General features: G+C 57.3%; 2 protein-coding genes across 2 annotated transcripts; one reads left to right on the forward strand and one right to left on the reverse strand.

Annotated features, from left to right (window-relative positions):
• Positions 1-7,158: 7,158 nt before the first annotated feature.
• Positions 7,159-10,002, reverse strand: PRDX5 (peroxiredoxin 5). Its single transcript, XM_004596719.4, has 6 exons — positions 9,783-10,002; positions 8,275-8,409; positions 7,802-7,933; positions 7,687-7,725; positions 7,507-7,568; positions 7,159-7,417 (listed from the first exon to the last, which is right to left on the reverse strand). The coding sequence occupies exons 1-6, from the start codon at positions 9,951-9,953 to the stop codon at positions 7,312-7,314; spliced, it is 645 nt and encodes a 214-aa protein (XP_004596776.4). The 5' UTR covers positions 9,954-10,002; the 3' UTR covers positions 7,159-7,311.
• Positions 10,003-10,338: 336 nt separating this feature from the next.
• Positions 10,339-11,116, forward strand: TRMT112 (tRNA methyltransferase activator subunit 11-2). Its single transcript, XM_004596867.2, has 4 exons — positions 10,339-10,495; positions 10,587-10,688; positions 10,796-10,885; positions 10,980-11,116. The coding sequence occupies exons 1-4, from the start codon at positions 10,418-10,420 to the stop codon at positions 11,088-11,090; spliced, it is 381 nt and encodes a 126-aa protein (XP_004596924.1). The 5' UTR covers positions 10,339-10,417; the 3' UTR covers positions 11,091-11,116.
• The last annotated feature ends 273 nt before the right edge of the window (positions 11,117-11,389 follow it).

Here is an 11,389-nt window from a genome sequence, read left to right on the forward strand (position 1 = left end):
CCGCCAGCACCAGCCAACACACATACCAGTGGATGCAGCTGCCTGGTCAGTCCCACCCCCAGCCCTCGCTCTCACGTGAGCCATCAGGTGTTGTTAGCTTAGCCCAATCCAGCTTGTACCCTAAACCTAGCTCTTGCATGAACTTGCAGGTGCTGTGACCTGGGTAGGGTGACCCCAAAGAACCCCAATCCAGCCTGCAACCAGCCCAGCCCCAGCTTCCACGTTTGCCAGCGGATGCTGTGGCTTAGCCCAGCCCAACCAGCTCCTAGACTTAGTTCTCACACACACCACTGGCACTATGGCCTGGTCAGGATAACCACAAATAACCCCTACTGTTCCTGCCCCTACGCCCAGCTCTCACACGCACCAGTATGCGCTGCAGTCTAGTCGTGTTGTCCTCAAAGATCCCCTACCAGGCCCACCCCCTAGCACGGCTTTCAGTGCTGGTGTGCTATGACCTAGCCTGGCCCCGTCCACCCCCGGCCCCAGTTCTTGTGCACTTGTGCAGGTGAGTTGGCCTATCCAGGTAGGCCATTCAGATCCTCCCTTCTGAACCACCACGTCTCCAGGACCCCAATTACCTGCCAGTGCAGTGGCCTGCTCCGTGGCAACCCCTAGAGGTCATTATATACATGGTCAAACAAGCCCTCCGAGACATCTAGGCTGATTTGTTCCCAGACCCCCTTACCCTAGGCAAGGTGCTCCACTCCTGGCTGGCTGGACCAATGGTGGGCCCAGTGGCATGGTGACTGGGATCCAACAAATCAATCTTGTAAAAACATCTCAACTTCGCCATGGTTTGACAGCATAACTCAGCAATGTGAAAGGGTTCATTGTAAAGGTGACTCTGTTCCTGGAAGTCTGGGATCTCCAAAGAAACACCTGCACCCTGATATGAGAAAACTGCTTCCTGAAACACCAGGAGGCAAACAGGTGACAGGAAGGATCTTGGAGTCTTTACGATTTACGGAAAAGACAGCTACCTTCGAGGCATGCTGTTTTACTACTGTCACCATTGAAGTGGTAGGACCGGAATCCTGAGCCTACACGTTGTAAATCTTTATTTGCCTGCTTTCTATTCTGTGTCACACAAAAGCCCCTCATCACGTATTTTCCACTGTCACTAGCTATTCATTGTCACATAGACACTTGCTATAAAAACTCCCATTTATTTTGCTCATGGCAAGAAGCGGCCACCGACTGAAGAATAAAGACATTTCCCTCGCCTTGGAGTCTCACTTGACTTCTCTGAACTCCAACACCACTGAACTGTGCAGTTTGAAAGACTGGATTCTGTGACATGGGAACTATATGTCAGTGTGGGAAAACCCATCTTTGATGCAGGGGAAGTGCTCCCATGGGGACTAATTCAGAGAGGGGAGAAGGAGCAAGGTGTCCCGGGTGTCCTCCGTGGATGGGGCTGACTTGGGGGCCTTGAGGTCTAGAGCAACGCGAGCAGGAATAGGGAGGGGAGAGACCAAGTGGGTGGCGAACATCACCTGCAAGGTGCTGCAGCAGGAAGAGCAGCAAGCCTGGGGAGTGGGGGTCTGGGCAGGGGGAGGTCGCAGGCACAGGGGGATGAGGGCTTGGAGAACGGCCACTGCGGCCATCGGGGGCAGCACTGAGCTCTCTTTCACATGTATCTGGTGTCAGTTGCGGTAAGTTGCAAACCCGAGGGGTGGAAGCATCTCTGAAAAAAATACAAACCCCAGCACACCCCCTGGAGTCCCTCCTGCTTGCTGTCCACTTGGCACCCTTCCTAAAAACTCCCAGCTTCCTAGCCAGGCAACAGTTTGGAATAAAGCCAAGATCTCCCTGTGGTCATGTGACCAGGTGCTGTCCAACGAGCTGCAAGCGGAGCTGGTGTCCAGCAGACCTAGCTGAGGTTGTGCTGGGTGCAGCTCCAGCTACTTGCAGCCCGTCATGGGGCTAGAATCATCAGGTGGAAAATTCTAGAAGTTAGCTTTCACACGGTTTAGGCTGTGTGTCTTTCTAAGTCGCACTGTAGACTCTGGGCCCATGAGTAACCCGTTTGCTCAGTGTGTCCTCTCACATTGACGCTGCTCACCCACATACCACGGAGCGGCCAGCTGGGTTATCACAAGGAATGTCATGCTCCGGTCACTGTTGTTCTGTTTAATCATGGCCCCAAGCACCAAGCGGCAATGTGGGAGATTTTATTGCACTGCAGTAAGTTGTTCTAATTGCTCCCTTTAATTGTTGGCTATTGCTTTTAACTTCTGACTGTGGCCGATTGATAACTAAACACTATCACAGGTATGTCCAGCACAAAATGCAACATTTCCTCACTGTTCAGGTTTCTACCAGGGCTCTGGGAACTACCAGGTGGTAGCTTCCAGGAAACTTTTTTGTATTTGTGTTTTTTTTTTTTTTTTAAGATTTGTATTATTTTTATTTGAAGGGTAAAGTTACACAGAGAGAGGAGACAGAGAAAGATCTTTCATCTGCTGGTTCACTCCCCAGGTGGCCACAACAGCTGGAGCTGAGTCAACAAATCTCTCTCTCTCTCAGGCTTTTCAATAAATACATGTTTAAGACTACAGTTTTGGGGAGCTGGGGAGCCTAGTGGATGAAGCCATGACCTACAATGCCAGCATCCCATACATGCCATTTGGACATCGATTTGAGAAGCAGCTGTTTCACTTCGGATCCAACTCTTTGCTGAGACAGCAGAGGATGGTCCAAGTGCTCGGGCCCTGCATCCATGTGGGAGCCCCGGAAGACACTTCTGACTCTAGCTTCAGCCTTGCCAAATCACAGCTGTTGCAGTCATTTGGGAGCGAGCTGACATTTGGAAGAGTCTGCCTCTCCTCTCTGTTAACTCAGTCTTTTTTTTTTTTTTTTTTTTTTTTTAGATAATTTTGAACTCACATTTTCTTTTATTTATTTATTTATTTATTTTTTATTACAGCCAGATATACACAGAGGAGGAGAAACAGAGAGGAAGATCTTCCATCCGATGATTCACTCCCCAAGTGAGCCGCAACGGGCCAATGCGCGCCGATCCGAAGCCGGGAACCTGGAACCTCCTCCGGGTCTCCCACGCGGGTGCAGGGTCCCAATGCATTGGGCCGTCCTCAACTGCTTTCCCAGGCCACAAGCAGGGAGCTGGATGGGAAGTGGAGCTGCCGGGATTAGAACCGGCGCCCATATGGGATCCCGGGGCTTTCAAGGCGAGGACTTTAGCCACTAGGCCACGCCGCCGGGCCCTGTTAACTCAGTCTTTAGATTAGCACCGCTGAGTACAAGCCAAAACGAGAAGCTGGGGGAAGGTGACTTCCTCCCTCTCTTCCCCTTCACCTCTTCACTCTTTCCCAACACCTGCAGGGAAGCACTTCCCGTTGTCCCTACTTGTTGCAATCTGAATATTAATGTGGGTGTCCTCTAGAAACCCATGTGTTAAGGGTCCCCAAAATCTCACTTTAATTGATCACAGATGAATGGTGAAAACTATAATGCAATTTCAGCACTTAAAGGTGGAGCTGTGAGAAGTTACGGGATTGGATCGGGTTGTTGGAGTAACGTTTCTGTGTCTGGATCACAGTGGACAAGGATGCTCCCTATCTCTCAGCTTCCAGGCTAGCCCTACCCTCCACCCTCTCGGACACCACACTAAAGGGGCCACTCGATCCCATACTGTGAACTCCAAAACCATGACCAGTAGTAGGTTCCGAGGGGCCCACAGCCTCCCCAAATCCCAATCCTAGCATCTGAGTGGCTGCAGCCCAGGACACCCCAGGTCAAGTGGTGGCACCACCTGTACTTCCTCTTTCTCCCTGCCTGAGGCTGCCCGGGGTGTTGTCCCTCTACCCAGCCCTCATTCCTGAGGGTCCAGCTCCAGACCACACAGCAAGACCCCTGAGAATCCGCAGTGGGTAAGAAGAGGAATCAACGTGGGGCTGGCTGATGCGCTGGCTCAGCACGCTCATCCTCTGCCTTGCAGCACTGGATCCCCCATGGGTACCACTTCATGTCCCAGCTGCTCTGTCTCTGATCCAGCTCCCTGCTTGTGGCCTGGGAAAGCAGCACAGGGTGGTCCAGGGCCTTAGGACCCTGCACCCACATGGGAGACCCAGAAGCAGCTCCTGGCGCCCGGCTTTGGATCAGCTCAGCTCCAGCTACTGCAGCCATTTGGGGAGTGAACCAGTAGATGGAAGTTCTTTCTGTCTCTCCCTCTCTCTGTAAACCTTCCTTTCCAATAAAAACAAATAATTCTTTAAAAAACAAAGATGTCACTTGGGAAATCCACATCCAATATCAGAGAGCTGGGGGTGAGAGGGGTGAGGAGGCAGGTTTGTATCAGCACTTCCGGACCCAGAAAGGCCAGACCACGGGTGCTAATTAAAGCCCTTGGCCTTGTGGGTGTGAGCCACTGTGGCCTTGGGTGGCTCAGGGCTGGCCAATGTGCGGGGCTTGGTGCCTGTGGACAGACGTGTGTCCGTGTGTGCATGTGTTGCCTTGTGTCACACAGTGAGGCAGCCCAAGGGGCAAAGATGATCCCAGGCTTATGTTCATTTCATTTTTTTTTTTCTTTCAGATGTCCTTGTTTTTATTTGAAAGGCAGATTTGCAGAGATCCTCCACATACTGGTTCACTCCCCAAATAGCCATAAAGGCTGGAGCTGAGCCAATCCCTCACGTGGGTACAGGGGCCAAACACTTGGTGCATCTTCTATTGCTTTCCCAGGGAGCTGGATCAGAAGTGCAGCAGCCGGGACGTGAACTGGCACCCATACGGGATGCTGACACAGGCCTCACAATCATGAATTTCTAAATTCCATATGACCAATCATTCTTTTTTTTTTTTTAAAGATTTATTCATTTTATTACAGCCAGATATACACAGAGGAGGAGAGACAGAGAGGAAGATCCTCCGTCCGATGACTCGCTCTCCAAGTGAGCTGCAACGGGCCGATGCGCACCGATCCGAAGCCGGGAACCTGGAACCTCCTCCAGGTCTCCCACATGGGTGCAGTGTCCCAATGCATTGGGCCGTCCTCAACTGCTTTCCCAGGCCACAAGCAGGGAGCTGGATGGGAAGTGGAGCTGCCGGGATTAGAACCGGTGCCCATATGGGATCCCGGGGCGTTCAAGGCGAGGACTTTAGCCGCTAGGCCACGCCGCCAGGCCCGACCAATCATTCTTTATCTCATATTTACTTATTGGAAAGGCAGGGGAAGGGTAATTGGAGATAAGCAGCTCAGTCGCTGGTTCACTCCCCAAGTGCCCACAGCAACCAGAGCGAAGCCAGGCTGAAGCCAGGAACCCCATCTCAGTTTCCCAGGTGGGTGGCAAAGACCCAATGACCTGATCCATCATCTGCTGCCTGTGAGCAGAGAAGGGGGCATGGAACCAGACCCCCTGCAGTGGGGTTCCATGTCCCAGTTGGGGTGTTACTGCTGGGCCAAATGCCGGCCCAGGACCAGTCAGTGTTATCTGGGCACAGCCCTGCTTCCTACCCCTGGTGCTAGAAGTGGAGTGCCCACAGCCATGGCATCAGGAAGTAGGGCTCTGAGGTAGGAGATGGGGCTCGGCCATCCTCTTGCCCCATCCCAGGGCCTCCCCTTAGCCACAGGGCAATGTACAGAAGGCCCTCATCAGCTGTGGACGCTCCCGACCTTGAATTTGCCAGGCCCCAGAACTGTTAGACACAGAGCCAGATCCAGCATGGGTGGCCAGGTGCTGGCACATTGCAGCACGTTGCAGCACCGGCCCCAAGGCCACCAGACCAGCAGGTGTCCTGTTGGCTTTTCAACATGGACCCTTCAGATACCAGGATCACACCAGGCAGCCATACTCCATGTTCGGCCAGGTGCAGTCCAGGCCTCCAGTCTGCTCGACTGGATCCTGCTGGTGGTGCTCCTGGGCGGGCAGCAGCTCCCACTGAAGGGGTGGGGAGTAAGTGGCAGCGGGACAAAGGGAGGCAGGCAGGCCCAGGCCCTGCAGGGGCTAGGGAAGGCAATGTGTGTCATAGGGCCACAGGGCCAAAGTTCAGCAGGCAGGGCACACCCCAGAACCCTGGTGCTCCAGAGCACCCCCACACCCAACACTACCGTAACTACAGCCCCAGGACAGGGCCCCTCCTCTGAATGGGCCCCACTCCTAGTTCCTACACATCTCTGCTCAAGGGGGCCACCCAGGCTGTGCTCAGAGCCGAGGCAGGAAGGAATGTGACCAGCAGCTCCCCAGCTTCTCACAGGCTTGGCCCCGCCTGCTCCCCCTCTGCCCTCCTCGGCCAACTTGGGGCTGAGGTCCCCGGCACGTGCCACCAATGGGGCACATCCTGGCTGCATGGCCCTGTGTGTCACCTGTCCCCACTTGCTTCTTGGACCGCCTCAAGTTCTTTTTTTAATTTAGTTATTGTTTTTAAAGATTTATTTGTTTTTATTGCGAAGGCAGATCAGATTCACGGAGAGAAGAGAAAGATCTTCCATCTGCTGTTTCACCTTCAAATGGCCACAATGGCTGGAACTAAACCAATCCAAAACCAGGAGCCAGGAGCTTCTTACGGGTCTCCTACACGGACCCAGGGTCCCAAGGCTCTGGGCCATTCTCTGATACTTTCCCAGGCCACAAGCTGGGAGCTAGAAGGAAATGGAGCAGCCAGGAGAGGAACCAACGCCCATATGGGATGCTGGCACTTGCAATGTGAGGATTTAGCCACTGAGTCATAGCACCAGACTCCATCGTGAGCTCTTAAACATCCCAGGGGCCACATGGCTCCCCCAGCCCCAAACCCTGCCATTGTCTGTGGTTGCTGGCGTCGTGCCCACCCACTCGCCTCTTTCTCCAGGGAGTCCTCTCACATCAGTGTTATGTCTGCTGAGTGAGCCGGGGACCCTCTCTGGTGGAAGGGCTGGGACCCAGCATCGGTGACCACAGCAAGATCCCAGCCCTTGGACATCTGGCCTCAGATCCGCCAGCACCACCCAGAAACCAAGTACAAGAGGGCACAGTGTATGCCAAGCACAGGTTACCCGCACCCTGCCCTGCCCGTGCCCCATAGCACAGGCTCCGTCTCAGCTTCCGCAGGATCTTCCCCCCATCCTGTACTCTCCCTTCAGATCAACCTGTGACCTGATCATGCCCCAGTGCCCCGGGACAGAACCATGATGCAAAACCAAGGCACCAGACAGGAGACATGAACCACAAGTATTTACTGCAGCAGTATGGCTGAGGTTCTAATGGGAGGCTGCAGCTGAGGCTGGGCTGAGACCAGAGCCCACCCTGGAACCTGGGAGAGAGGTAAAGGTGACAGATGGAGAGGGGAGGGGAGTGGGGGGCCGGGAACTCAGAGCTGAGAGAGAATGGTTGGAGCCAGGCTGCAGGTAAGCCCGGTGCCATCGGGTTCCACGTTAAGGGACTTCACTACGCCGTCCTCGACCAGCATGGAGAACCTGCCACACAGCAGCCGCGTCAGCCTGGGGTCGCGCCTGGAGAGGCCGGAGGTGCAGGGACACCCCCCCAGGACCGTCCCTGCTTTTACCTCTTGAGCCTTCGATTCCCAAAGACAGGCGTGTAAGAATCATCGAGAAGCAAGTCCGTCTCCTAAGGCAAGACCCGCAGAGAGGCGTGGAGATCCCCACAACAGGCCAAGCCCCAAGGGGAGCCCTACGCCCCCGCCCCCCCCCCACAGCACTCCTGCACAAGGGCCTGGCCCACATACCTTCCCAAAGGCCCCCGTGGGGTCAGCCAAAAGCTGAACCTGACAAGGCAGAAAATCAAGGTCATGGAAGGTACTGGTAGCAGCTCCCGGCCACCAGGAGGCCCCTCCCCCTCACCTTGCCGTCAGCCTGGTGGGCCCGACCCCACTCGCTCATCACGAACACGTCGTTGACGCTCAGACACGCCACCACCTGCACACCCTTGGCCTTGAGGGCCTCGGCCTGCTCCACATACCCCGGCAGGTGAGACTGCGGAAGGGGAACAAGGAATCAGCCCTCCCGCTCCTGGCCGAGCCCCGCACCCCGTGGGCCCCTTTACCAGGCAGTGTGAACCACCAACCACTCCACGTTCTTTTTTTGCCTTGGCCACCAGGAAGCTCAGATCCAAACTCACCTGGTGGCCAAGACTGACCATGCGCCTCCTAGGGGTAGGACTGTGCTTTAGGTTCCCAAGTCCACCTGGCCAGTGAGCTCGACAAGTCCCACTAGATTTCACTGCAAAGTCCTGCTCCTCCACGTCCCCACCCCTCTCCTCTTTACTGGGGGGCTGCGGGAGGATTTCTGGACAGCAGAAAGGGACCTGGGCTCACCTTGGAGCAGCCAGGGGTGAAGGCCCCCGGGACTCCAAACAGCACGCCCTTCTTGCCCTTGAAGAGTTCGGCCAGGTCCACCTTGTTCCCCGGCGTCCCTTCAAACACCTTCACGGAGGGAAGGGTATCTCCCACCTGCAGGGAAGGACTTCCAGGTCAGAGGGGAGGGCTGTGTGGGGAGCCAAGGGTGGGGCAGCAGGTGCGCCTGGGAGGACAGACCCAGCAGGAAAGGCCAGTCCCGGCAGCTCCAAGGGTACCTCCCTGACCCTCTCCACCCCCGCCCTGGGCTATCCGCATCCTGTAGGTTCCAAGGTGGCCCTGTCTTTCATGGGCCACACTGGTGACGCTACAGAAAAAGGGCCTTGGGCTGCACAAACAGCCAGCGGGCAAGGGGAAAGGCATGGGATGACTGTGCAGCTGTGAAGCCTTAGGGGGTAGAGAGGAGATGCCCTCACACACACCTGTGGGTCCCCAATACACAGTAACGGAGGATGCAAAGCTGGGGGGGGTGGGCAGAGCAGGGAGACAGCTGGCGGGCAGGGAGAGGCTGGCTGGCAGGGAGAGGGTGAATGAGAAGGTGGACACTGGGGCTGGGTCCACAACACTCGTGCAAGAGTGGAGCAGGTCGGGCCCGGCGGCGTGGCCTAGCAGCTAAAGTCCTCGCCTTGAACGCCCCGGGATCCCATATGGGCGCCGGTTCTAATCCCGGCAGCTCCACTTCCCATCCAGCTCCCTGCTTGTGGCCTGGGAAAGCAGTTGAGGACGGCCCAATGCACTGGGACCCTGCACCCGTGTGGGAGACCCGGAGGAGGTTCCAGGTTCCCGGCTTCGGATCGGCGCAGCACCAGCCGTTGCGGCTCACTTGGGGAGTAAATCATTGGAAGGAAGATCTTCCTCTCTGTCTCTCCTCCTCTCTGTATATCTGGCTGTAATAAAATGAATAAATCTTTAAAATATATATATATATTGATTTTCTTTTCTTTTTGAAGATTTATTTATTTTATTACAAAGTCAGATATACAGAGGAGGAGAGACAGAGAGGACTTTGTAATAAGCTGAATAAATTAAAAAAAAAAAAGAGTGGAGCAGGTCGCACAGGAGGACCGGGGCTCCGCTGGTGGGGCGCAGGTGCCGAGAAGATTCGGCAAGGAACACGTGGAGGCGTTAGAAAGAGCCCACGCGGCAAAGGACACGAATCCGAAAGGCGGGGAAGGCCACGGTGGTCAGCGCCCCGAGAACGGTGGTGCGGGCCTGCCACAGCGCCGCAGACTCGGCGTGGAGGGAGCTATCATGGGGCGCTGAGTCCCCCAAACCGGCGGACACCAGCCGGGCAGCCAGGGGTCTAGCCGAGGGGTCTAGCCGAGGGGATGAGGGACAGACGGTAGGAGGAAACTCCAGGGCGGCGGGGAGGGGTCTCGCGCGAAGGCAAGACGGTGACACCCCGAGACCAGAGCAGGGTGCCCCTGGGAAGCTGGGGAGGGAGAGGGATCGCCCGGGTCAGCGCCCACCTTGATCGGAGCCATGACTACGGAGGCGCGGCTGATACAGCGGGTTCCCCAGCGATCACGTCCCGCTCCTGCCAGTCGCAGTCTCGCAGCTGCCGCCGCCGCCGCTACTGCCGCACCCGAGAGTGCCGAGCGCGCACAGTGACCCAGGACACCCATGCCCGCGGGCCCCATTCCCGCCCAGCGGCCGCTGCGAGCCCCGGGGTGGGGGCGGGCCACGGGGCGGAGTGGGGCGTGGCCTCGGCCGCGCCCCGCCCCCGGCGAGCCGCCTCTACCGCGCAGGCGTGCGCGACCGCGCGTCCAGGGACTCCTGGCGTATTTGCGCGTGAGGGCGGGGCCGCGGCGTCATGGCCAGCCCCCGGGGCGGAGTTTGCCGCCGCCGCCGCCGCCGCAGCTTTGACAGGCGTCATTTGTGGGTTTTGGTGGGCACCACAGAACATCCTCTGGAGGCGCTTCCGGTAGTGACGCATGACTCATCCGGGTCTTTCACACACGCCTTTCCCCGCCCCCCCACTTCGTTCCGGCGAACGCGAGTTCCTGCATGTTCGTCACTTCCGGCTCGCCCGTTGTGGCAGGAGCATCCCCGGAAGTGAAGCGATCACAGTAGCGCCTCTTCCTGTTTCGGGCTGGCGAGCAACATGAAGCTGCTCACGCACAACCTGCTGAGCTCCCACGTGCGGGGCGTGGGTCCCCGCGGCTTCCCCCTGCGCCTGCAGGTAGCCACTGGGCCGGGCGGGTCACGGGGCCCACTAGCCGTCTCCTGCCTAGCTCAACTTCCGTCCCCCGCACTCCACCCCGTGTCTGCAGGCAACCGAGGTCCGCATCAACCCCGTGGACTTCAACCCCGACTTCGTGGCGCGCATGATCCCCAAAGTGGAGTGGGCGGCGCTCCGAGAGGCGGCCCAGACGGTGAGCACCCCGCCTGCACCGGCGGCCCGGGGGTGGGATACGGGGAGGTGGGCGAGGGCCCGGGCTGCGCCCAGGGGTCACGTCCGCCCTACGTCCCCCGCCCCCAGCTGCACCTGGCTGAGCTCCCGGAGCAGCCTGCCGAGGGCTACGAGGGCGACGAGGAGTTCCTGCGCAAACTGCATCACGTGCTGCTGGAGGTGATACCGCACCCCCCACCCGGTGCTGGGGTGGGTGCCCCCTCACCCCCAGCCCCGCTCACCGAGCCTCCTCGGCCCCTGTCCCCGTCGGCAGGTCGAGGTTCTGGAGGGCACCCTGCAGTGCCCCGAGTCGGGGCGGCTGTTCCCCATTAGCCGCGGGATCCCTAACATGCTGCTGAGCGACGAGGAGACCGAGGCGACGTGACCACGCGGGGCTCAGTGACACACTCAGCACGCGGTTCTTCGCGCTCGGTCGTATATATATATATATATATTTTTTTTTTTCCTCATTAAAGGTTCAAAACCAAAAGCGGTTTCTCTTTTGCAGCAAATATACATTAAAATATAGTCTCTGTACAGCCACGGGCGCTGGGGCCCCCGGTTTGCCCCCACGTCCCTGCGCCATCCTGGCCAAACCCAAAAATAAATATAGTGTTATTGCTCTGCAGGGCAGTGGGGGAGGGGTGTGCCCTCCCTGCCTCCCCCCCCACCCCCAGGCGGTGC

Source organism: Ochotona princeps, chromosome 4 (assembly GCF_030435755.1).
Source record: "Ochotona princeps isolate mOchPri1 chromosome 4, mOchPri1.hap1, whole genome shotgun sequence".
In the NCBI taxonomy this organism is placed as follows: Eukaryota; Metazoa; Chordata; class Mammalia; order Lagomorpha; family Ochotonidae; genus Ochotona; species Ochotona princeps.

Bases quoted from the DNA above. Each gene is read 5' to 3' on its own strand.
- TRMT112 (XM_004596867.2), top strand. From the start codon at position 10,418: ATGAAGCTGCTCACGCACAACCTGCTGAGCTCCCACGTGCGGGGCGTG. The intron at 10,496-10,586 runs GTAGCCACTGGG...CCGTGTCTGCAG, and splicing joins GCTTCCCCCTGCGCCTGCAG to GCAACCGAGGTCCGCATCAA. The intron at 10,689-10,795 runs GTGAGCACCCCG...CCCCGCCCCCAG, and splicing joins TCCGAGAGGCGGCCCAGACG to CTGCACCTGGCTGAGCTCCC.
- PRDX5 (XM_004596719.4), bottom strand. From the start codon at position 9,953: ATGGGGCCCGCGGGCATGGGTGTCCTGGGTCACTGTGCGCGCTCGGCA. The intron at 7,569-7,686 runs GTATGTGGGCCA...GTCTTGCCTTAG, and splicing joins CCACGGGGGCCTTTGGGAAG to GAGACGGACTTGCTTCTCGA. The intron at 7,418-7,506 runs GTAAAAGCAGGG...GCTGTGTGGCAG, and splicing joins GGGAATCGAAGGCTCAAGAG to GTTCTCCATGCTGGTCGAGG.